The sequence below is a fragment of the Panthera uncia genome, chromosome D4 (genome assembly GCF_023721935.1).
Source record: "Panthera uncia isolate 11264 chromosome D4, Puncia_PCG_1.0, whole genome shotgun sequence".
In the NCBI taxonomy this organism is placed as follows: Eukaryota; Metazoa; Chordata; class Mammalia; order Carnivora; family Felidae; genus Panthera; species Panthera uncia.
Window position 1 is genome coordinate 85,646,342 of NC_064807.1, and position 24,509 is coordinate 85,670,850.

At 50.7% G+C, this 24,509-nt stretch overlaps 3 protein-coding genes and 1 pseudogene across 7 annotated transcripts in view; 2 read left to right on the top strand and 2 right to left on the bottom strand.

Moving 5' to 3' along the window:
- Positions 1 to 1,768, bottom strand: part of TOR1A (torsin family 1 member A) — a 7,673-nt gene extending 5,905 nt beyond the window's left edge. For both annotated transcript variants that reach the window (XM_049630050.1, XM_049630054.1), the window contains exons 1-2: positions 1,500 to 1,768; positions 753 to 1,018 (exon numbers count right to left, since the gene is read on the bottom strand). In XM_049630050.1, the coding sequence (XP_049486007.1) occupies positions 753 to 1,018; positions 1,500 to 1,677 (444 nt within the window). In that variant the 5' untranslated portion in view covers positions 1,678 to 1,768. The remainder of the gene's footprint in view (positions 1 to 752; positions 1,019 to 1,499) is intronic.
- Positions 1,769 to 3,087: 1,319 nt separating this feature from the next.
- On the bottom strand, positions 3,088 to 11,186 carry CD4H9orf78 (chromosome D4 C9orf78 homolog). Its single transcript, XM_049630055.1, has 9 exons — positions 11,025 to 11,186; positions 10,622 to 10,681; positions 9,652 to 9,703; positions 9,166 to 9,236; positions 8,243 to 8,320; positions 7,460 to 7,657; positions 6,099 to 6,235; positions 5,889 to 5,987; positions 3,088 to 3,764 (listed from the first exon to the last, which is right to left on the bottom strand). Exons 1-9 carry the CDS (start codon positions 11,105 to 11,107, stop codon positions 3,673 to 3,675), a joined length of 870 nt encoding a protein of 289 aa, XP_049486012.1. The 5' UTR covers positions 11,108 to 11,186; the 3' UTR covers positions 3,088 to 3,672.
- Positions 11,187 to 11,337: 151 nt separating this feature from the next.
- Positions 11,338 to 24,509, top strand: part of USP20 (ubiquitin specific peptidase 20) — a 44,668-nt gene continuing 31,496 nt past the window's right edge. For 2 of the 4 annotated variants that reach the window (XM_049630016.1, XM_049630029.1), the window contains exons 1-2: positions 11,426 to 11,542; positions 24,155 to 24,265. The gene's annotated coding sequence lies outside the window, so the exon portion shown is untranslated. The other 2 variants (XM_049630017.1, XM_049630023.1) reach the window with 2 other exon arrangements.
- On the top strand, positions 19,644 to 21,988 carry LOC125922534 (septin-7-like; annotated as a pseudogene).

The following is a 24,509-nucleotide window of genomic DNA, read 5'->3' on the forward strand; positions in this document are numbered from 1 at the left end:
GTTCGAGCCCCGTGTCGGGCTCTGTGCTGACAGCTCAGAGCCTGGAGCCTGTTTCAGATTCTGTGTCTCCCTCTCTCTCTGCTCCTCCCCTGTTCATGCTCTGTCTCTCTCTGTCTCAAAAATAAATACACATTTAAAAAATTAAAAAAAAAAAAAAAGAGTGGACATGTATCTGAAGGCTCGTGTGGCAGGTGGCATGTTACAAGCTCGACAGAGCTCAGGGATTTCTCACAACCACGCCTTACAGAGAAGAACCTGGGTCTCAGCTCAGGGGACAGTCCCGAGACTACACAGCTGGCAGGTGGGAGAATTAGGACTCACATCTAGGCGTGTCTGTTGCCAAAGTCCAGGCTGTTTACCAGCGAGTTAAACCGTAAAAGCAGTGTGCGACACTTTAGCTAAACCACCTTAGGCCTTTCTGGAAACATTTCCTCTTTTACCACGTGAGTTAGGCGCGATGATTTTTAGCTTGGATTTGATCACGTCCATCTCCAAAATGCCACGACTCCCCTTACTAAAATAAGTAGCATACTGAGCCTGTTTTCACCAGCAACCGTCACAAAGCTCTGACGGTATTAACCGCTCCACCTCAAACTCCCCCGAACTTCCACACCTTTCAGAGGGGAACAGGCGCAGGCAGCCGTCTTCCCGGCTCATTCATTTCAACACGCAATTCCCGCGTTCCACCCCACAGCAAAGAAACCCCGGAAACCCAGCATCATCCAGGAAGGATTCCAAAATTCCGCTCTTGCCTTATACAGGGTGATGTTGGAGGCGTGTGGGAAGTGCAGTGTGGCCACAAACAGGTGGACATAGTCACTGTTCAGACCACCCTCGTAAATATTCTCCGCGATGATCTTGCTAACGAAATTTTTGCCGGTGCCCGTCCACCCGTGCAGAGAGAGCGTGAGAGGTTTCTTCGGCTTCGGGTTGCTTATGAAGCCAGACACAGCATTTAGGATGACTTTCTTTGCAAGATGCTGTCCAAAGAGCTTGCTGTCCAGATCCTTCTGCAGCGCTGGGAAAAACAAAGCCGGTCAGGGACGGGGTGTCCGTGTGTCTGGCGAAATCTAGCCCAGGGTTAGAGGCGCCCGTGAAAGCCAGCAAGGCCAGCTCAGCTCTCGGAGCACCTTGTGAAACGCGGAGGTACGTCAGCACCGGGCCCCCGGGGGTGGCCGGGGCGGGGGGGAGGGCGGGAGGGCTCGAGGCCCTCCCCCTGCTAGCCCTGCCCATTCCCTGCGCCCCTCGCCCCAGCTCTGCCCCTCCCCCGGCACCGCCCGGCCGGAAAGGGCTGCGGATCGGCAGGCCGAGCTCCCACCGCCCCTCCAGGAAGGAGCGAAACTCTCGGCGGAGGAAGCGGCCCGGGCCGCAGCTCGCCTGCTCGGATCTCCGACCAACCCCGGTCCGTCGTGGTCGTGGTCGTGGCCGGGAGCCCGGCGCCACCCCGCCCGGGCCGCTCCGGCTTCGGATCCCGGGCCCGCCCCCGCCCCCCGTCCTACCCTCCCTGCTGAGGCTCCGCTTCTGGCCGCAGCACTCCGCGAAGAGGCAATAGAGGCGCGGGTAAATGTAGCCGGTGAGGACGCCGGCCAGGGCCAGTCCCAGGCTGATGGGCTCCACCGCCCGCACCGCCAAAGGCGCCAGCAGCAGCAGGCCCAGCGCGGCCCGGCCCAGCTTCATGCCCGGACCCGCGCCGCCCGCGCGTTCTCGCGCTTGCCCCGGACCCGCGCCGCTGCCAGACCGCGCTTCCGGTTCCTCCCGGGCGCGGCCGCCATCTTTGTGCGGGGCGGGTCTCCTCGCGCCGCTGTGGCCACCATCTTTGTGCGGGGCGGGGCGCTTTCTTGCTTCCGGGAGGTGAAAGACGGAGGCCGCTGGAGTCCACGAAAAAAAAAAAAAAATTGGGGGGGGGGGCGGTGGGGAATAATTTTAGATCTACAGAAAAATTGAGAAGATAGTACAGAGAGGTCCTATATATCCTCCCACATAATTTCCCGTATTAACATATTAACGTGTTAACATTTGTTAAGATTAGCGAACCTATATTGATAGAACTAAAGCGTTTCCTTAGTTTTTGCCTAATGCCCTGTATCTGATCTAGGATCCTGTCCCAAGATACCACGTTATATTTAGTTTTCATGTCTCCTTAGGCTCCTCTTGGCTAAGACTGTTTCTCAAGCTCTCCTTGGTTTTGACGACCTTGACAGTTTTGGGGAGTACTTGGTCAAATCTTTCAGAGGATGGCCCACTATTGGAATTTGACGTTTTTCTTTTGATTAGACTGTGGTTATGAGCGTTGAGGAGGAAACGTTACATGGGTAGAGTGCTACTTTTATGGCATCATATGAAGGATACATACTATCAACATGATGACTAAGGATTCTTCCACTCATTCACTCATTCATTCATAGGGTTGAGGATTGCCAATGTGTTGGGTTATGGACTAGACCCTGGGAATTCAAGGGAAAACAAAAACAAAAACAAAAACAAGGCATAGGTGGTTCCTGCCTTCACTACCATGCATTTTAGTGGAGGGAAAAAAATAAAAATGAAAAACGATCTCCATTTTACAGATGAGAAAACAGGCTCCGAGAGAGATTGTCGAAGGATATAACAGGCCCGGGGCCTGAAGGATATAAGCAGGGCTGAGCTTGGACTCCAAAGGCAAACTCCTCTAGCTGCAACACCTACAATGAGTCAGCCCAGAAGTCAACCCACCTGCCCTTTTCTCATCTCAACATGTGTCAGTGCCTCAGGAAAATGACAGCACGGGGGCACTGTACCCGAGAGCTGGCAGGTTGAAGCCTACTTTTGTTTTTTTTTTTTGAGAGAGAGAGGGAGTCAGTCCCAAGCAGGCTCCACGTTCAGTGCCGAGCCCGACACAGGGCTCGATCCCATGACCTTGGGATCACAACCCGAGCCGAAACCAAGAGTCGGGTGCCAAACCGACTGGGCCGCCCAGGCGCCCCTACATCTTTAAACTAAATGAGACAGTCTCTCTTAGTAACTTGAGTTTTGCGTTTGCGCTGCCCAACCCACAGGCTCTCAACACATTACCTGGGGTTGGTATAAGGAGACACAGTACGAATAGTATGGTTGGATTCATTTCATATTTAATACTTAAGTGCTGAAAGTGACAGAAATTTTTTTTCTTTCTTGATGAAAAGAAACCGGTAACTTTGTAAAAGTCAGAAAATACCAGTGTCCCTTTGATCCCATCCTAGACTTTTCTGCTGTGAGCTGGACCCACTACACACGGTGAAGGGCGCGTTCCCGACCTCTAGGAATTTGAAAGTACAAGACACGATTGCGTATATATTATAATAGTAGCACGAGCGAAAGGGTGTTCTCTTGCTTCGAACACCGCTGTTTCTTCCCGACCCAGGGCAAATATTCAGAGAAAGTCAATAGATTTACGAACAAGATTTTATAATGCTCACACAAGAACGGAGTTTGCCCCCAAACAGGAAAACTCCACATTGTCTTGTTTCAAAGGTCACAAACGCAGTGCCCAGAAAATCCAGCAGCTAAGTGGCAGGACCAGTGGAGATCAGTTTGGGGAACTGTCTGGTAGCAAATAAACTTCTGTCCACCTCTGTCTGGGAAGCCGTCTGTCAAGGGGTTAGGGAGGGGACAGTGCTGTTTACGTCCATCCTGCACTTCTCCCTTTTGCTACCCTTAGTAGCGTCTGTTCATCTTCTTGAACTTCTCATAGTGATAGTCATCGGTAGCCTTCTCGTTAGCAGGACGCTTGCGGTTAGGAGGGGACCCTGAGAAGGAAAAGAGCAGAAGCTGTTGGCCGTGCTGGAATCAACCGACAGGTTTTTAGCTCTGCTTAGGCTAGGACCACGCCTGCCTCATTCCCCACAGAAGCCCCAGGGCCTACCCTGGTGAATAGGAACATAGTAGGGCCTCAGTAAAGACTGGTTACTGAGTGAGTGAAATAAACACAGGGTAGAGTCAGATGACGGTACGGTGGGGTATGCTGACATCAGCATGGGACCAGGTGACAACAGGTGTTCTATTTCAGGGAGAGTTTGATTAGGTACAAGGCCTGGTGCTAAATACTTTTAGATACGGCTTATTTATTTTTTTAACGTTTATTTATTTTTGAGACAGAGAGAGACAGAGCGTGAGCAGGGGAGGGGCAGAGAGAGAGGGACACACAGAATCTGAAGCAGGCTCCAGGCTCTGAGCTGTCAGTACAGAGCCCGACGCGGGGCTCGAACCCACAAACCGCGAGATCATGACCTGAGCCAAAGTCGGACGATTAACCAGCTGAGCCACCCAGGCGCCCCTAGATATGCCTTTTTTTTAACCCTCACGGCAATTCAAACGGGGACATATTGCCATCACTGTTCAGAGAGCTTAGATGGTCTTCCTCAAGGTCACTCGGAAAGTGAACGTAGGTTGAGAGTTGAACCCAAGTCTGGTGACTCCAAAGTCCTTGCTTACTATGTGGGAATAACACAAAACTCTTTGGGAATTAATGACTGTGCACCCAAGACGGTATAGAAAATAATTTCTCAAGTAAGAAGGAAGAAAAAGCGGGGCGCCTGGTTGGCTCCATCAGCGGAATGAGTGACTCTTGATCTGGTTGTGAGTTCAAGCCCTGTGGCGAGTGTAGAGATTACTTAAAATCTTAAAAAAAAAAAAAAAAAAAAAGAGGGGGGTGCCTGGGTGGCTCAGTCGGTGAAGCGCCTGACTTCGGCTCAGGTCATGATCTCACCGTCTGTGAGTTCGAGCCCCTGTGTCGGGCTCTGTGCTGACGGCTCAAAGCCTGGAGCCTGCTTCCGAGTCTGTGTCCCCCTCTCTCTCTGCCCCTCCCCCACTCACGCTCTGTCTCTGTCTCAAAAATAAATAAAAATATTAAAAAAAAAAAAAAAAGGAAGGAAGAAAAAGCAAACAGTCTGGATTTTCAGAAGCCTCAGCAAATTTAGCATTTCCTTAGGCTCACCCCATTGGTACGAAAAAGAAGACCCTTGGAGGGAAAGGGGCACAGCTGGATGCTGCGAGTGGAGGGGGAAGGACAAATCAGCACCCCACTTCTAGAGGAGCGTTGGCGACTTCTTGGCACGCAGCCGAAGGACATGATGTAGGCAAAAAGGGTCAGCCCGACAGTGATTAAATGGGGGAAAATGAGAAACCACGTAAGCGTCCGACTAGAGGGAACCGGAGTAGCTCCATGCCGCGGAACACGAGGCGACTGAAAGGGAAAATACGTATTTACTGTCCCAGAGAGCCGTGCAGGGCACACTACTGAGTGAAAAACGAGGAGACCCTATGAAGTATGTGTACGGCATATGTTTCTGTATGCATCGATATAGTTTTTACGTTTATTTCTATTTTTCAGAGAGAGTGTGAGTGGGGAAGGGGTAGACAGAGAAAGAGACACAGAATCTGCAGCAGGCTCCAGGCCCCGAGCTGTCAGCACAGAGCCTGATGTGGGGCTTGAACTCACAAACAGCGAGATCATGACCTAGGCTGAAGTCGGATGCCTAACCGACGGAACCACCCAGGCCCCCCTACGTCAATATTTTTTTAAAGTCTGGAAGGCGACACATAAAAATGTTAACGGCGCTCACCTTTGGCAAAATTATGAGTAACTCTGAGTTTAGTTTTGCTTATTGAAATATGCTAAGTTTTCGAGTTTCTATTATATTTGATATTTAATAGCCCAGTGAATCGTCAGAGCAAGCCCTAACGGTAGGTTTTGTTACTATCCCCATTTCCAAATGAGCAAACCGAGGCTGGGCAAGGGGAAGGGAAACGAACGTAGAGTGGAGCCCAGATGCCCCGGCCCCAGAGCCCAAGCCCCACCCCTGCAGAGTCCACCCCGCCTCCAGGGGCTTGATGACTGCTCCGGGCAGCTCTGGGGCCTCCGCTGTACTTACGCTCAGGCTCTGGCTTCTCCGTGTCACCCACTCTCAAGGGTCGCGCTTTGGGCTCTTCTTTGTTTCTCCGAATGGGGGCATTGAGCTCCTCGTGATAAACTGGATCGAAAGAGACCAGGGGACGCGTCAGACAAAATACAGGAACTTGGGGGGCGGGGGGGGGGGGGGGGCAAGCCAACAGGACAGGGCTGCTTGCCCAGAGCAGCTTACATCGGTTGTGCTGCACGTAATTCACGGCCATGTTGGTGGGCACGAAAGACGTCTCGCTGTCTTTCTTCTTGTTCTGCTGCTCTGCCAGCAGACGGGCCTTGGCATCCTCCGTGGAAATGATATTTTTTATTTTTGCGCTGTGGGGAGAAGGGAGTCACGCCATGTATTCAGTCCTCCCGCCTTCGGTTCTCAGACAGAACTGCCAGTCAGGCTGGAAACGCACCGGCGCATGAGGAAATCACCCTCTGGAGCACAGGGCTCCGCAGTTTCCCAGCTCGTGTGTTCTCACGGCTGTCGAAGATGCATTATCTATCTGTTGTCTTCTTTTTTTTTTTTTTAATGCTTATTTTGAGGGAGAGAGAGTGCATGTGAGTGGGGGTGGGGGGAGAGACAGACACTCCCAAGCGGGCTCCACCCTGTCAGCAGAGCCGACATGGGGCTCGATCCTACGACCCTGGGATTGGGATTAGGACCTGAGCTAAAATCAAGAGTTGGGATGCTTAACCGACTGAGCCACCCAGGCGCCCCTTACTGTCCTCTTCTGATCAAGGGGAAACTGAGCCCCAGAGAAGGAAAGAAAACTACCTAAGGCTCGAAGCTAGTTCCAGAAAAGAGGCGAGGATCCAGAAGCCTCCCAACTTTCTCTTACGTCCAAAGAGGATTCTGACTGTCATATTTCTTCCATGACAATCCTGTTTTAAATTTTTTTTTTTTTCAACGTTTTTTAATTTTTATTTTTGGGACAGAGAGAGACATAGCATGAACGGGGGAGGGGCAGAGAGAGAGGGAGACACAGAATCGGAAACAGGCTCCAGGCTCCGAGCCATCAGCCCAGAGCCCGACGCGGGGCTCGAACTCACGGACCGTGAAATCGTGACCTGGCTGAAGTCGGACGCTTAACCGACTGCGCCACCCAGGCGCCCCGACAATCCTGTTTTAGAGCAGGTGTTTTGCAAAAATGAAAAGGAGGCTCATGGGATGGGTAAGAAAACAGAGGACTACAAGGGCCTGAGCAGAACAGCCGAAGAGCTGTGAACAAAGACCACGTAAAAATAAACGCTTGCATACAAATAATCCTTACATTGTATACCTGAAACCAGCATGACGTTATGTGTTTCTTATATCTCAACAAACAAAACACCACGCTTTTGCTTTCAGGAGACCTTCTCTAGCATCTCCCTAGCAACGCTGACCTATCCTTCAGACGCTCTGGGCACAAGCATCTCCGCCTACCCGAGAAAATAGAGTTATTTGTGGGTTTCCAAGGAGACGGGTAAGAAACAGTCCCCTTAGCCGGAAAGCAGAGCGCTCTTCCGTGGGCCCAGGGCAGGAGAGAGGCTAGATCGGGGTCTGAAACGTACTCGATGCCTAGGTCCACCTCGGGGATGCCGCTTAGCATCTGGTTGGAAAGCATCTCTTCGGTCTTCTTGGCTGAGGAGACACGGATGTTTTCCGGAAGTTCGTAAAGACAGTCCTCTGCATTCTTTGGCTTGACTTTCTGTTCCTCGTGTTCCACGATCCCTTTCCTCTTCTTGAGCTCTGTCTCAATGTACTTCATCCTGAAATGAGAAACCCACAGGCCTCAGGGAGAGGTGGGAAGCTCACAAAACCTCTCTTTAAAATGAGTGGTCCCCAACACTGGCCCACAGAGCAGTGATGGCCCAGGAGTGTTCATCAGTCCGTGGAAAAATGAGAAACGTGAAAATTAATTCGAGTTTTTTTCACCACGCAGAACTTTTTTTTGACTTTAAAGCACCAACCTCTGTGGTGAGATTGTGTCCTCCCAATCTATTGCTGTTAATAGATGTTAAGGTTCGCTGAAAACAGAATGCAACGGTCAACGGTGGTCATTTGGTTAACAGTCTCGTCAGTGAAAAGGTGGGCAAGTGCAGTGTTTTATTCCTACAATATTTAGGGGAAAACTATTACTAGTCGGGGCATCTAAAATCCCAAGAACCATCATTTCAGAGAATTTTTAGGATTTTTTTTCCCTCAAAGTTCACGAGCCTGGGAGGTGGAGTGACAGGGGCCAACTCTGCCTTGGCCTTTGGATGGTTCTAGAAATGTCATCTGTGACTAGCTATCTCGGGACTGTATCTGGCTGGATCCAGCGCCTCATCGATCACAGCCAGGCTGATACCCACATGTCGGCATCCTCGTCCCTTCGGTTGGTTTCCGCGGAGAACGATGTCCCCAGGTGGAGATCTTCCTCCTCGCTGATCCTGGAGGGAGGGGCAAAGAAGCGGAACCTTTGAGTCACATGTCGGTGAGGCCGAGTCTGATATTATACAAGTAAAACCCACACACCCAAGCCCATCCTGCTTGTGGTTGTGGAAAAAAACACACGTGATATGTAAACAGAAGGAATATAAGCAAGCAAAATGTTGCAGATTCCTCTGGGGAATGACTAGATACTTTTACACTATTCAAATGTATTATTTTATAATTGTGTTCTTATGTTTTTTTTTTTTTTTTTATGTTTACCATTTATTTTTGAGAGAGAGACGGAGCACGTGTTTCTTAAAAAACAAAAACAACATTTCCACTTGGGTCTGAAACACACTACACAATGCACCTTTTCCGAAGGAGAGTACCCACAGCACTCTAAGCGGAAGAGTTAAAGGACTCTTTTAAAGAGTTCTGGCTTTCATTTAAAAAAAAAAAAAATATATATATATATATACATATATATACACATATATATATATGTATATATATTTTAACGTTTGTTTATCTTTGAGAGTGAGAGAGAGACAGAGAGACAAAGTGTGAGCAAGGGAGGGGCAGAGGGAGAGAGAGAAACAGAACTTGAACCAGGCTCCAGGCTCTGAGCCATCAGTACAGAGCCCGATGCGGGGCTCGAACTCACGAACTGCAAGTTAGAGGCTTCACCTACTGAGCCACCCAGGCGCCCCATTGCTTTCATTTGTTTTTAAACTACAAAGCATGAAGGATACTTCAGAATGCCCCACTAGAGCTGCTGTTGTGGGCCCCAGCTCTCTTGGAGGCACGTAGACCCAGGCAGGGGCTATAGGTTACTTTGTATCTCAGTGAGTCCCCCACTTACTTATCTTTGCCCCTTTCCTTCAGTTTTTTCATGTCCACCATACCGCCTGTCTTCATCTGAAAGGGGTCATCCTGCAGAAAGCAAACACAGCTGTGAGGAAGCATCTGTATAATTGGCAGTGGTCTTTTTTTTTTTTTTTTTTTTTTTGTGTAATTTAATTAAAAAAAATTTTTTTAATTTTTTTTTAAAAAAAAAAACTTTATTTATTTTTGAGAGAGACATAGACAGAGTGTGAGTGGGGGAGGATTAGAGAGAGAGGGAGACTCAGAATCTGAAGCAGGCTCCAGGCTCTGAGCTGTCAGCACAGAGCCTGACGTGGGGCTTGAACCCATGAACCGTGAGATCATGACCTGAGCCGATGCTGGACACTTAACCAACTGAGCCACCCGGGCACCCCCCCCCCCCTTTTTTTTTAAAAAGAAAACACAGTCACCTACTGGAGAGCAGCCACAGCTTTCCATTCCCAAGGAGGACCCCACAACTCACCACGAGGGTGGTCTCTTCTTGTACCTTCTCTCCTACCAGCAGGGCCACAGCACTGAGCAGAAAGAAAAGGCAGAGTGAGACAGAGACAGAGACAGTGAGAAATGGCACAATTCAGACACGAGGCAGAACACTTAGAAAGTCTGTAGGTTGCAACATTAGAGCAAAGGCGAGATCTGAGGAGTGGGCACCAAAGCCACCTGGCAAAGCCTACAAGGATAAAACAGTTTAAAAATAAAGCACTCTAGATGCTGGGTCAGGGGGTAGGGTGAAGTGGTAGGCTTTCCTACAAAGCCATTTGGCATTATCTGGGCTTGGAAATCTCATTTCTAAGATTTTGACTTCCGGGAAAAGGAAGCTAAAGACAAATGTAGAAAAATACCTATTGCACCCATATTTGGTGGCGAAAATTTACAAATGACCAACAGCCCCTAAGTAAGGGATTAGTTAAATTATGGCATATACATGCAGTGGAATACTATGCAGCCACTAAAAAGGTTTTTGGGAAAAATAATCCATAATGTCAATGCCCAAAACGTGATGAGCTGAAAACAGCACGGAATAAGAGTACTTGCAATCTCCAAAAAAGAGAGACACTGGACAGAACATTACATGTTAACGCTGGTTACCTGTGGATGGGAGAATTACGGGTGCTGCTTACTTTTTCGATTATACTTCAAAATTTTTTTCCAAACTTAACAATTCGTGTGCATTTTGCAATCAGGTGCAATAAAAACACGAATTGATAACCTGTTTTTGCACCTTTGGAGCAAACCTCAAGACCACACGGCTCGGGCCATCTCCTGGGTAAACGTCTGCAAAGAACACTGGACTCCTTCCAGGGCAATGTTAGGTGTACAGTGTGTCAAGAGAAGGGGCTATGTCTGAAGAGATAGTTGTGGTGGCGACTCAGGCGGGGGCATGTGTCTGTCATCTCCGCCTGCTCTTCCCGCGGGGCCCCTGCGATACCCACCTCACCCCGTTGGGCCTCTTCCTCAAGTTCTGCACCTCGCGGGTCTCTTCCAGTTTTAATCTGCAAAGAGGCAACGCACAGTCTGAGACCCCCTCCGCGGAACTCAGACTCAAAAGGCAACTTCGACCGGCATCCCTGTCCAACTGCTGAGCCGCAGGCACAATGATCCAGAAGGCAACCCTGCGCTTAGACCCATTGCAATCAGACCCACCGCGCATCCTGGGGGAAATCTCTCGCTACTGTGCGGCCTTGCGGCGGCGGCCGCAGCCCTAGGAGCCTCAGTTTTTTGTTCTGCAGAAAGGGACAACAACCTCGGCTCACAGTCAACGAGGAGCCTGGCCGGTGATGAGTATCACAAACCGCTGTCTCTTCTGGCCCCTTGGAAGCCCCACCCCAAACGCACCGAACCTCCTCTGAGTCCTGCTCATCTTCCTCCGACTCCGAATCGGCCCGGCGCCGGCGGAAACTCTTCCCGGTGACCGGCATGGTCTTGCCGGCCCCGCGGTCCGGCCGCCGCGCCCCTGTGCCGTGGCCCGGGTTGCTTCCGGCGCGCAGCAGTGAGGTCAGAGCGCAGAGCGCAGAGCGCCGGCACCGCCCTGCCCCGCCCCAAACCCTTGTGGCCCCGCCCCCGGCCCGCACCGCCCGCCTGGCCCCGCCCCCATTCGTGGCGTTCGCCTCTTCCGATTGGGCGGCTGAGGGGGAGGAGGCGGGACGCAGCCAGCGGGCCCCACGGCCCTGCGCGGTGCAGCGGTGGGTGCGCTTGACTGACAGGCGGCGGCGGCGCGGTTGCGACGGCAGGTGAGTTCCGGGCTGCCGCCGGCTGCTTCGGGGGGCCGGGCCTCTCCGAGCAGGGGCGACCCCAGCCTGGCTCCGGGCGGGCTGGGGTCTGGCCCTGCCAGGAGCGCAGAACGCCGCTGCCAGGTGAGCGGCCGCCGCCGTCCTCTCCCCTCCTCCGGCCGGCGCTCAGGGGGTGTCCTCTGGGGCCCCGGTGCCCCACTTGGAGCCCTGGGGGCTCGTTGTTTCTCCGGAACGGGGGCCGCCATCTCCTTTATTTCTGCGGGGCCTGACCCAGCGTTGAAAGCACGAGTGTGGCGTCTCGGGACGCTGACTTATTTCCCCAGGGTCTGGGCCCCGGCATGCGTTTTTTCCTTTAGGGATGAAAGATGACCACTTCTTAGCAGTGGGGAATTATAGTCCTGGCGCCGACTGCCCCGCTGATGATGGCCTCCAGCCAGTTTATCCCCGCGTCCGATGTTTTGAACCCACTCCGGAGGGTTTGAGGGCGGAGGGCCCCTCCTCGGGTGCTTGCCGGCCGCCTCCCCGGACCTTCAAGGGGCCTTGTTTTCGTCCTCTGTCATTAGGACTGTTGCTCTGCCCTCTGCCGTTTACACCCCCCAGGATGCTGCGAGGGTTAAGTTTATTTGAAAAACAAAACAAAACAAACAGGCATCAACGAACGCTTAGGAAATAACTAAATGTGTAAATAATGGTTTACAGGACTTTTAGGGACCTCTTAATTTCCCTTTTCTCCATATAGGTCCATCCGTTTCTTTGAAAGCACTGCGCCTTTTTAAGCGCTACCGTGTGGCAGGCTCGGGGCTCACCTAAGCGTTATCTCAGCGAACTCCCACAGCAATCCCACGAAGTAGACGGCGGTCTCTCATTTTGCAGATGAGAAGACTTTGGTTCAGAGAGGCAGTAGATGCCTAAGGTTGCACAGCTGGAAAGTGGGGCGGGGATCAGTGGCAGGCCCCACTCTGCTGCAGGTTACGCAGAGTGCCTGGCACAGAAGCTCCTTAAATGTTTGCTGCAGCTGCTGTTGTAGCCCATTGGCTGGGGGGGGGGGGGGGGGATGGAGACTGGTTTCCTCTTCTGGAAGACCATTCAGAAGTAGGGCAGCCCTTCTGGAATGCCCTACGGCTCTCTGGAACAGTCTTTCCTGATAATTGCTGTTCTCTTCCCTGGACTGAGACAAACGGACCCAGGACTTCTTGGAACAGCTTTTTGGCTTTGGTCAAAAGCTGTATATGAAAATCTCCAAGTCTTGCCTTCTGCAGTCTGGTTCAGCCAACCCCAGAGGCGCCTGGGAATCACTGGCCCTCCCGTCCCTGCTGACTGAAGGGGAGGATCCTTGGGAATTGCTGCAGGAACCCAGGGAGTCCACATCTGCAGATGTCACACTTTCAGAGGTGGCTCTGATTTTGCCCACCCCCGCCCCTGCAGCGACCCTCCCACTAGGAGGTACTGGACAGCACTAGAGAGAAGGCCAGAAGGCCAAGGACATTTCTGGACCCTTCTTCTCCTCTGACATCCCGGGGAGGAGCGTCCACTACAAATGAGTTGGCCCAGTGCCACTCACCAGCTGGGCCATGACAGATCTGAGACCTGTTTCGCCAAAGTAATGCTGGAAAAGCGGCAGCTGTGAATCTGGGTGGCTGGGCCGAGGGGCTGCGGACTCTCTAAGTCTTGCTGGGCCTTTTGGGGGGTGAGGTGAAGTTGCTTCTCAGAGGGAGCCTCCAGGAAATGTGGGTTCTCTTCAGTTCGGAGATGTGTCATGTTTTCGTTTTGTTTGAGAGTTTGGTTGTTTAAGGACATGGATGGATTTGGCTCAAAGTGGGGTTGGTTTGCTAGCTCCTTTCTGGAACCAGGCTTGCTACAGGGTTTAGGGAACATTCGTGTCTAGGTCGGTTTGGGACCCGGCAAAGTGATTGCAGTTCACAGCTGGGCCGTAATAAGTGTTCGATAAAAGTTTGCCGGACTGATTTACTTACTCAGATATTTATTGAACATTTACTATATGGAGCAGGCGCTGTTCTAGGTGCTTGAAGTATGCCAGAGTACAAAAGAGACAAAGGTCCCTGATCCAGTGGACGTCAGGTTCTAATAACACAAGTATGTCAAGTGTCTTAGAAAGTGATGAGGGTTAGGGAAACAGAGCAAGGCAAAGGAATCACGAGTGGGCGGGGGGATTGAGTTGCACATTTAAATTGGTGTATTCTCATTTGTGATTTGGTCGGTAACGTTATAAAACGGGGGACTGAAGTATAGGTCCTGACCCTCAGTTCAAGCCCCAGTTGTGCCAACTTAGCACGTGACTCCCCCCCCTGAAGTTCCCGTTCTGCCATCTATTGGCTGTGTGACCTTTGGCGTGACCCTCTCTGACCCTCTCTTGCTTTGGGGTTTTAGGGGTCTTAGTCTGAGTTTCTGCTTCTATTTACTTACTCCAGGAGTTATGGCTTCTCGGAGACCTGGGCCACTTACTCCTTCCAGCCTGCTCACCCCCAAGAACTGCCAGCCTGGGGTGGCCCCGAACCCATGCCCTTTCCAATTAACTGACTCTCCCAGAGCCTGGAACACATTGCAGTGCTAGGCTTCAGAGGTGTTATCCTAGACTTGAGGAGTTTAAGCCGAGCAGAAAAATGCTCTGTGTGAAGCATGCCTCAGAGGTGGCTCTTGTGAAGGAGGCCAGAGGAAGCTGCCCTCGGAATGTGGGTGTTTGGGCTGGAAGAGGTAAAGATCATCCCCCACTCCAGGCTGGCCGGGGCTGTTTGGGGAGACTGTGGAGCAGACAGTTGAGAGCACTGACTTCAGGGCCAGCAGTCCTTGGTTCAAACCCTGGATCAGCAGCTCAGCAGCTGTGTGACCTCCAGCCACTTACTGCGCCTCTCTGGGCCTCAGCCTCTCCTCCTTTCGTGACGTAGGTGGAGATGGGTTTAACTCCCATTGTTGCCTGGCTTCCAGGATGGTGGTAAGGATTCGGTGAGGTCTGTTCATATCAGCTCCATTACACCGGGCCATTCCGGGCAGACACTAGGTGGGTAAGGCCAATGAGGAGAAATAGAGGTGCGGGGGAAGCAAGACTTTTCAAGGCAGGAGTAGGCTGAGGGGCTCTGCTTTGGGAGTCAGGAGGATGGCGGGCTCTTAGGGAATTAAGACTGGGTTGACAGAAGGGATGTATTTGGGTTTTAAGAAAAATGGAGTTGCTTGGAGGTAGGATGGAGACAAGAGGGCAGGAGGGAGGGAAAGGGGACACGTTCTGAGGGTCAGAGGGGTGTGGAGGGATGTGGGCAGGGGTGTGGGATGGCTAGTGTGGCAAGGATCGGGGCAGGTGGGTGTCTCCCTAAGTTGGCGGGGGCTTGGCAGGACCCCCCTCCCATCCTAAGGAGCTAGGCTCCTAGCCGGGAGGAGGGCGTAGCCAGAACGGCCAGGAAAATGATGAGTAATGGGCACTCGAGGCCCGGTCTGAGCAGCTGGTGCCAGGCCCAGAGATGCTGCCTGCCTGCCCCCGGGCAGGGGGCACTTTCCCCCTTCCTTGCTGTAGGCCCCGGGGTCGGGGGGGGGGGGAAGTGCCTGCCCTCCTTAAGGCTGAACAGTCTCAGAAGCCTCGCCAGGGCCTGAGCTGGGTGGGCCCTGTGCCAGGCCTGCCAGGGCCTCCCTCCCCCTGCTTTTTCTGCCCCAGGAGAGGAGGCTGGCCTGGCTGGCCGGGAAGGGGAGGTGCCCTGGCTCCCTGGCTGTGGCAGGTGCCTTGCTGACTCCCAGCAGCCCGGCTGCTCCTGGAGGGCCTGTTCCTGGGATCTAGCTCCCTCGGCCGCACAGGTCTCTTTCAGTCTTTATCAAGTGCCTGCTGCGTGCACTCCATTTACTTGCACAGAAGCAAGAGCAGGGAGCGCTGTGAAGGCAGATATGACCCGGCTCCTTCCTGGCTGTGTCCTCGCTGTAGGGTCTTGGACAAATGGCTCCCTGTGCCAGGGGCTCCATTCTTCCTAAGACGAGAAACAGCAGTCCTTCCGTGAAGAGTGTAGGCGAAGCACCGGGCGTAGCGACTGCTCGGAGGCAGTGCTGTCCTGGGCAGCGGAGCCCTGGCTGAAAAGCTGATGGAGGGTACCCTTGGGCGTGTGACTCGCAGTCCCGCCTGTCTCAGTTCCCCGATCTAAAAAACACGGCCAGTAACCCAAATTACGGTACAGAACGTTTCTGAGCGTTCTTGCTGTGCGGGCCAATACAGACCCGTGATCGGAAGCCATTAGGTGAAATCGGCCCTGTGCATTGTCTCCCTGCACTCTCTTCGTAACCCTCCTCGCTGTCTTTGTCCCCATCTCATGGATGGGGGAACTGAGGGGCGACCGACTTATCTACCGACACAGAGCTTAGCAAGCGCCGAGCGAGGAGCTGAAGGCGGGCTGCTGGTGTCTCTTCTTGCCTTCTGTAATTACAGTCAACTCCGGGGCTGATGGTGCAACGGACATGGGGTGGGAGCCCAGGAAAGGATGGATGACGTAGTAGTGATCACCTCCCGGAGGCTGCATGCGGGTACCCTGGTGTTGAGATACGGGCCTCTGTACCCCATGAGGGCAGGGCCCACGCCCGGCACGTTTTCCGTTGCCCCAAGCCAAGCCAGTTGGGTACCGAGATAAAACGACGTGCAGACTCCTAGGGAACTGAGATAAACGAACTACAGCCCTTGCAGACCAGGCACTTCCGATGGTTCAGCTCCTGTGTGCGCAGTCGTAAACACCCACAGCTCCCGGCACTACCCCCTCAGCTTTTCCCTTGACACAAACTGATTTTTTAACCATTAACTTTGGGGAAAAAAAATGTTAGTAAACCTCAAGCCTTCTATGTTGGGTGTGCTCATACAGTGCGGGTAGACAGATACACTTGTAGAATATGGATCTAGAGGGAAGTTTGTCGATATATATCCAGAGCCTTCAAAACATACATTTTGGGGGCGCCTGGGTGGCGCAGTCGGTTAAGCGTCCGACTTCAGCCAGGTCACGATCTCGCGGTCCGTGAGTTCGAGCCCCGCGTCAGGCTCTGGGCTGACGGCTCGGAGCCTGGAGCCTGTTTCCGATTCTGTGTCTCCCTCTCTCTCTGCCCCTCCCCCGTTCATGCTCTGTCTCTCTCTGTCCCAAAAATAAATAAAAAACGTTGAAAAAAAAAATTAAAAAAAAAAAAACAAACAAACATACATTTTGACCTAGTCGTTTTTCCTTGGGCAAAGATGTGGCCAAAGGTTTATACTCCAAAATACTTCTCGCGCTGCCTTATTTATATTGGCAACACACACACACATACCCTAAGGGTCCAAGAATAGGAAAGCGGCTAAGTAAGGTGTAGCTGATGTTGTATGTGGGATATTATTTAGCCATTAGGAAGGAAGTTGTTGGGGTGTCTGGGTGGCTCAGTCAGTTAAGCATCCCACTCCATGTCAGCTCAGGTCTTGATCTCAGGGCCATGAGTTCAAGACCCGTGTTGGGCTCCATGCTGGGCGTGAAGCCTGCCTTAGGAAAAAAAAAAGTTGTTGAAGTTTAGTGTCGTGAGAAATGTACATGATATGAACATAAAAACCTTGTATACATGTTGTATCTGTTATATTGGAGTTTTGAGTTTCCTTTCTTGAATTACACATTGGTGCCTATGAAGAAGACTGCAGTAACCATCTTTTTTTCCAGTTTTTAGTGAAGACACCCTCCAGCTTCTACAGAGGTGAATATTAATTTTATTGAAACCACACAAAAAAACCTTTTTCTACTTTCAGGGTAGGAAGGAGGAGATGAAAATTTTTCATCTAACATGGAAGTTAATGAGGAAAACAAAACAAAACAAAACAAAACAAAACAAAGGCGTTAAGGGCAGATCTTCAAACGAATGAGCCACAGGGTGAAAGGTTATACTTTCAAACCACCCAGCTAGCAGCTGAGGCATTTCTCCGTCAGGGCTTCTGGAACCTACTCTGGAGTGGCTGCACCCTCTCTTAAATGGACCTCAGGTGTCCTGTTCACACTCTGTGGGCCCCGAGAGTCCCCAGGGGATGGAGGTCATGCTCCCCCTCCATACCGCACATACCAAAGAGGACAGATGCATAGTTCTTTTTATTTTGGAAACTTTACTTTTTAAGTGTTTATTTTGAGAGAGAGAGAGAGAGAGAGAGAGAGAGAGCGAGCGAGCATGTGAGCAGGGGAGGAGCAGAGAGAGGGGGAGAGAGAGAATCCCAAGCAGGCTCTGTCCTGTCAGTGCAAACCCACAAACCAGGAGATCGTGTCCTGAGCCAAAATCAAGAGTCAGGCACTTTAACTGAGCTACCCAGACGCCCCTGGGAACTTTAAAGAGAATTAGAAGGAACCTATCAGATTGTATGTTACCAAAGCAACATCAATTCACTGTAGAAAATGCAGATAGGCAAAAGAGGAGGAAACAAAAATCAACTCGATCCCCGTCCTCCCAGAAATGATGACAATAGCATCATTGTTGCAGGCACAAAGCAAGATTGGTTTACCAAAATGGCATTTTACTGTGATCATGTTTTACAGCTTTTTGTACTTTTGATCCGTTCAGCAAGTATTTACTGAGAAGTTGCTGTGCTCCAGGTGCCATTATAGGTATTTGGGATACAACAGTGCACAAAACAGACAGGTCCTTCGGGGAGCTCACATTCTTGAGAGGGGACAGGCATTAGATCGAAAAATGGGCGAACGACCAAAATGGTTACCGAGCATGCAAAGTAGAGGCCTTCCCTGGAGGAGAGGATGGTGGGGTGGGGTGGGGCGGGACGGGACAGGGTGCGGCAGGGTGGCGCGCAGATGCCTTTCTTGGTCAGGGGACAATGCAGCCGAGAGAGGACAGAGACAGTGGACAGCACATGGTGGGGCCTGATGGAGACTGGTGTGTTTCCTGGTCATGGACTGTTTTGCTTCATCATCATCATCGTTGTCTGCCCCTCCCCCCATTTTAAACTTTCTTTTTAATGGTGTCATAGTATGTGCGTGTGTGTGTGTGTGTGTGTGTATGCAACTTTTGAAATTTTTATCTTTTAGTTTTGAGAATTTCATTTTGCATTTCTGAAAATTGCATTTTTTTGAATTTCAGTAAAATACATATAAATCTTCATCATTTTGGGGGTGCAGTCCAGTGGCATTAAGTACGTTCACACCGTTGTATCGCCATCACCCCCATCTGGCTCCAGAACGTCCCCATCTTCCCAAACTGAGACCGTATCCCCGTTGACCATTAACCCCTCCCTCTCCTTGCAACCACCGTTCTGCTTTCCATCTCTATGGATTTGATTCCTTCAGGTAGTTCATGTAAGCGGACTCCTACGGCATTTATCTTTTTGTGTCTGACTTATTTTACATAGCGTAATGCCCTCAAAGCCCGTCTTTGAACCTTGTTCATCTTACTGTAGCACGAGTCAGAATTTTCTTCCTTTTTAAGGCTAAGCAATAATCTGTTGTATGGATAGAGCACATTTTGTCTATCCATTCATCTTTTGATGGCCCCCTTCCGCTGCTTTCCCCCTTTGGTTCCCGTGAACGGTGCTGTTACGAACACGGGTGTACAAACGTCCGTTCAAGTCCCTGCTTTCAGTGCTTTGGGGTGTCTATCAAGAAGGGCAGTTGCGGGGCGCCTGGGTGGCTCAGTCAGTTGAGCGTCTGACTTTGGCTCAGGTCATGATCTCGCGGTTTGTGAGTTCGAGCCCCGCGTCGGGCTCCGTGCTGACGGCCCAGAGCCTGGAGCCTGCTTCCGATTCTGTGTCTCCTCCTCTCTCTGCCCCTGCCCTGCTCATGCTCTGTCTCTGTCTCTCAATGATAAATAAACATTAAAAAAAATTAAAAAAAAAAAAAAAAAGAAGGGCAGTTGCTGGACCACATGGTAACTCCGTGTTTAATTTTTGAGGAGGCGCCATACTGTTTTCCAGAGCAGCGGCACCACTTTATGGCTCACTGGGAGCGCACAGGTTCCAGTTTCTCCACGTCCTCACCAGCATTGTTTTTTTTTTTTTTTTTTTTTTCTGGTTGGGTTTTTTTGTGTTTTGATAGCAGCCCTGCCAATGGGTGTGGGTGGTGCAGCTTGTTCTCATTACTCAACATTCTCTGAGATTTAGCCATGTTGATAATAGAGGTCTTAAGTCAAAGTGTGGGTTTTTTAATTCAGGGTTTAAAATCAGTCTTATTGAGGTATAATTTATATCCAATAAATGACTCTTCTTTTTTTTAATTAAAAAAAATTTTTAAGTGTATTTTTGAGAGAGAGAGAGAGAGAGAGCACACGCACGTGAGCAGGGGAGGGACAGAGAGAGGGAGAGAGAGAATCCCAAGCAGGCTCCACGCTTCAGCAAGTGAGCCTGATGCAGGGCTCGATCTCACAAACCGTGAGATCATGATCTAAGCCAAAATCAAGAGTCAGACGCTTAACTGATTGAGCCACCCAGGTGCCCCAGAAATGCACCTTTATGAAGACTTTTGTCAATCAATAGCTCCTTGCCTCCTTGTCCTACATGTGTTGTGAACATTTTCTCCCAGTCTGTAGCTTTTGCCTTTTCATTTTCCTTAGGATCATCTTTGGAAAAGAAAAGCATTTAATTTTGAAAAGTCCAATTTTTCAACGTATCTTGTTATAATTAACACCCTTTGTGTCCTAAGATCTTTGTGGCCTCCAGAGTTGCAAAGATGCTCTCCCGTTTTCCTCTACAAGTTTGAGAGTTTTAATTGTTGTTTAAAGTCTGAGATCAGGAGAACCGTCGGCCTGGGCCGCACTGGGCTGCTTGCCACGGGGTCAGGGATGTGGGTCAGCGCGGTCCCACCCTTGCAGAGGGAGGCACGTCCACAGGGGCACCGTGGTGGTTCCACAGATGGACCGCAAAGGCTCTGCGAGGTTTGCAAAGTTCCCAAACCAAGCATACTGAAAATCGGTGGACAGAGGGCTTGAACTCACATTGTGGCTGTCGGCGAGTCTCGATTGGGAATGCAGACGTTCATCAACTCCTTTTCCTCACGTATTTGTATTCTCCAGAGCATCCAGGTCCTTCCCACAGAATAAAAAAGACTGGAACATGGGGCGACTGGGTGGCTCAGTAGGTTAAGCAGCCAACTTCGGCTCAGGTCATGATCTTGCGGTCCGTGAGTTCGAGCCCCGCGTCAGGCTCTGTGCTGACAGCTCAGAGCGTGGATCCTGCGTCAGATTCTGTGTCTCCTTCTCTCTGACCCTCCCCCGTTCATGCTCTGTCTCTCTCTGTCTCAAAAATAAACGTTAAAAAAAAAATTTTAAAATAAATAAATAAAATAAAAAAGACTGGAACAGTCCAGAGTTTTAATCAAAGAAGGTGGCGTTCAGTTGCTGCCCACAATAGCTGATACCCCAGGGTTTGGAGATGTAGCCGATGAGGTCGTTGCTGGTAGTCCATTATTGACTATGTCGATAGTAAATGGGAAGTCTACCTAAGCACAGAGTGTCTAGTCCACAGACATCGGAAGCCTGATAACAGGGTGCGGTGTTGCCCCTTGAGGAGACGGACTTAAACCATCGGACACCGGGTTTATGAAAAAGTGAACGTCATCCCACTTATTGCCAAGAGCAGACATGCTCACACCAGAGGTGTGGCAAGGGTTTAAAAAACAGATAAATCCAAGCACATAAAAAGAAAACCTACGAATTCCCAGAAGCAGAAGGTGAAGAAGAAGGAAAGCTTTGTTAACAACCCAAAGGACTGTTTACCTCTCGCTATGGCAGGGCATGATGACGTGAGAGGAGTTAACTGCAGAAGGGTCAGAGGAAGGTGGCATCCTTGCGTGCTGCCGGAGCTGAGAATGGTGACGTTTGAGGTTTTGCAGTTCTAAGAAGTAGGTTGACAACACGTGTGCAAGGCTTGAAAGATGTCACTGATCACGTATGCCCAGACATGTGCAGAAGCAGGAAACGGCAGCTGTGTCTGTTAGTGGAGTGGGCAAGAAGAGCAAAGGGCAGCGTACCCAGAGCTCTTGGGGCATGAGTGGAAGGAGGGAGAGTGTGTGGCTAAAGGTGAAGGAGCTGCAGGTGCAGCAGGTGTTTGAGATGAAAGCCGGAGAAAAAGGTAGAAAACCGAAGGACTCTGAAGCTGAGTTCCAGCAGTGCCACGAGCAAATGAAAGACTAGAGGAGAAAGAATTAGGGGGGGAATGTCGTCGGTTTGAACATGAGAATGCACACTGGGAGTCCATCAACAACACATTTTAGAGTAACCTGACTCTTCCAGAACCCTGGGAAAGAACAAGAGGAAAGGGAAGCTCTTTTTAAGCTTTCTGTTGGCCACCAATTACAGGAAGGCTGTGATCCATTTCTAAATAAGTTTTGTGGATGATATGCAGTAGGGGTTAAAGGTCATTTATTTCCCTATATGGAGAGCCTCTGTTGAAAAGACTGTCTTTTGCTGGTTGAATTCTGTCAGTACCTTTTTTGGAAATCAGTTGACCACATATGTGCAGGTCTAATTCTAGACTCTCACTTCTTTTCCCTTGAGCTGTATGTCTGTGTTTGAGCCAACACCACACTGACTTGTTTGCTGAACCTTTATAGAAATTCTTAGGCCAGAGGGTCTCAGTCTTCCAACTTTGTGATTCTTCCAAATTGTTTTGGCTCTTCTAGGTCTTCTTTTTTTTTTTTTTTAATTTTTTTTAACGTTTATTTATTTTTGAGACAGAGAGAGACAGAGCATGAACAGGGGAGGGACAGAGAGAGAAGGAGACGCAGAATCTGAAACGGGCTCCAGGCTCTGAGCTGTCAGCACAGAGCCCGACGCGGGGCTCGAACTCACGGACTGTGAGATCATGACCTGAGCCGAAGTTGGACACTTAACTGACTGAGACACCCAGGCGCCCCTCTAGGTCTCCTTTTCTATATAAACTTTCAAGTTGGCTTGACGATTTCTACAAGAAAGCTTCCTGGGATTTTGATGAAGATTACATTGAATTTATGGACCAGTTTGGGCACAGTGGATGTCTTAGTGTTGAGTGTACCAGTCCATGAACATGGTATATCTCTCCATGTATTTAGATCTAACTTAATTTCATGGATAGGAAGATTCAATATGTATCATTTTTAATGGCTGCGCAGTAGACAGAGTGTGGTTGTATCCTTGTTTATCTAACCGCCTGTTGTTTACATTGTATCCAGTTCCCCCATTATAAACAGTGCATATCTTTGTCAGTCCGTCTTTGCATGCATCCTGAATACTTACTTAGAAAAAAACCTGGGGCCAGGTGAACCCTCTTGGCTCTTCTTTGCTACCTGCCTTATTTAAACTAGTGCGTTGTGTTCGGTGAAACATGGAATCCTGGTGATCCGGGCTTGTTTTTATGAGGCCCCAACAGCACAGTGAGTTTGGGCATGATGCAGCAACCTGTGGCAGCGGGCTAGCATTGTTTTTGCAAGGCCCTCAAGCTAAGAATTAAAAAAAAAAAATCTTTAACACATTGTAAAAAAACAAAAACAAAAACAAAGAATATGTGATAAAGATCCACAGGGCCCACAAAGCCTAAATGATTTACTGCCTGGTACTTTATAGACATGATTTGCCAACCCCCGATTTAGAGCACAGCCCTGCACCAGACAATCTGATTGAGTCCCCACCCACGACTTACTAGCTGAGGACTGACTCTGGCCAAGTCTCTCGCTTCCTTAAGCTCTCTGTTCTGTTTCTTCTGTAGCACGGGGGCAGCGAGGGTACGTGGAGGGTCGTTATCCACTGGGCTTTGCTTTTTTTCCCCTCCCCTGTCTGAAGACGGAGGAGCTTGAATGGTCTCACTGCACGTGTGAATCAAGACAGGCTTGTCACCAGTGTCCTTGTCCCGGGCTCCATTTGTGGCCCTGGGTGTCAAGCTCACAAGCGGGCTCTGCCATCTTGCTGGAGAGACGGGGGGCACACACACCAAAGCCACTCCCTCCCCTGCCCCCCTCCTGCCCCCATACTGCAGCTTGCCAACCTGGTGCACTTGACCTCAGTGAGAACAAAACAAAAAACAAAACCTAAAAAATCTGGCTTCAGGTGAAGAGGCTTGGAGTTTAGAACCTTGAACCCGTCATTGCCATGTGAGCATTTTAAATGTTAGCTTCTAACTGCCTCTCCCTCTTTGAACGACCCATGTCTGGGAGACTGTGGCCCAGCAGGGTTGGGGAGGTGCAGTCGGTGATGACACATGAATGGACTCAGTTGTGCCTCTGGCCTGGGGTTGCTCAAGACTCGGGGGTCAGAGGTTCTGAGCAGCACAGGATCCTGTGGGTGATGGATCCAAGAGGTTCTGAGCAGCAGGGGATCCGAGGATGATCTGAGGGTCCCAGGGGTGTGCAGAGGGGGTCAGAGGTTCTGAGCAGCACAGGATCCAAGGATGATCTGAGGGTCCCAGGGGCGTGCACGGAACGGGCTGAGCCTTCCGTCCAGGAGGTTAACGGGCTGTGGCAGCCAAGGCAATAACTAGAGAGGCCCGCGGCCCTCTCGTGCAGACCCTTGCGGGCCTCTGCTCTCGGGGATCACGACCCCCGAGGAGGGGCTGCCCCTACCTATACCAGCTCCACACCAGCCTTCGTTAGCTACCCCGGAGCAGTGTGTTTTTATGGTCCCCGTGGATGGACTGGGAGCCTGTCCAGCCCGCGGATGCCCCAGATGTCCAAAATTTCACTTGCCCTTCCCAGGAGGAATTCTGACCTCTTCGTAGCCGCCGGTCAGCGCTAGGAGTGAGCTTAAAATAATGGAGCTGCAGGAAGTGAGCTGGTCTGTTCCCCGCAGGTTCCCTGCCAGAGGCCTGCGCTCACTCCGGCCCTCGCGCCCCACCACCATCGGCTGTCCGCGGAGAATACAGATGCTGGCCGCTCCCTGGGGGTGTCGCTGTGCACAGAGGTAGGCCCACAGCCTCCCCGTTTCAGGCGTAGCCCTTAAGCACGGACCCAAGAGGAAATTCTCTCAGGTGAAATAACGGAATTGTGGTTATGGGTTTTTTTGTTTTTTTTTTTTTCCTTTTTTCAAGTCCTTATCTTTTAAGAGCACACACAGATGCAATGAGGCGGTATCTGGGTCTGCCACCAAAAAGAGGAAGTGGGAGTTTGAGCCGAAGCAAGGGTGCTGTGAACGGCTCCCTGTTGGA

Coding starts and splice junctions, on each gene's coding strand:
- CD4H9orf78 (XM_049630055.1), bottom strand. CDS start 11,107: ATGCCGGTCACCGGGAAGAGTTTCCGCCGGCGCCGGGCCGATTCGGAG. Junction 5,988..6,098: donor TTACGTGCAGCACAACCGAT/GTAAGCTGCTCT, acceptor CTTTCGATCCAG/TTTATCACGAGGAGCTCAAT. Junction 3,765..5,888: donor GGAGAAGCCAGAGCCTGAGC/GTAAGTACAGCG, acceptor TTTCCTTCTCAG/GGTCCCCTCCTAACCGCAAG.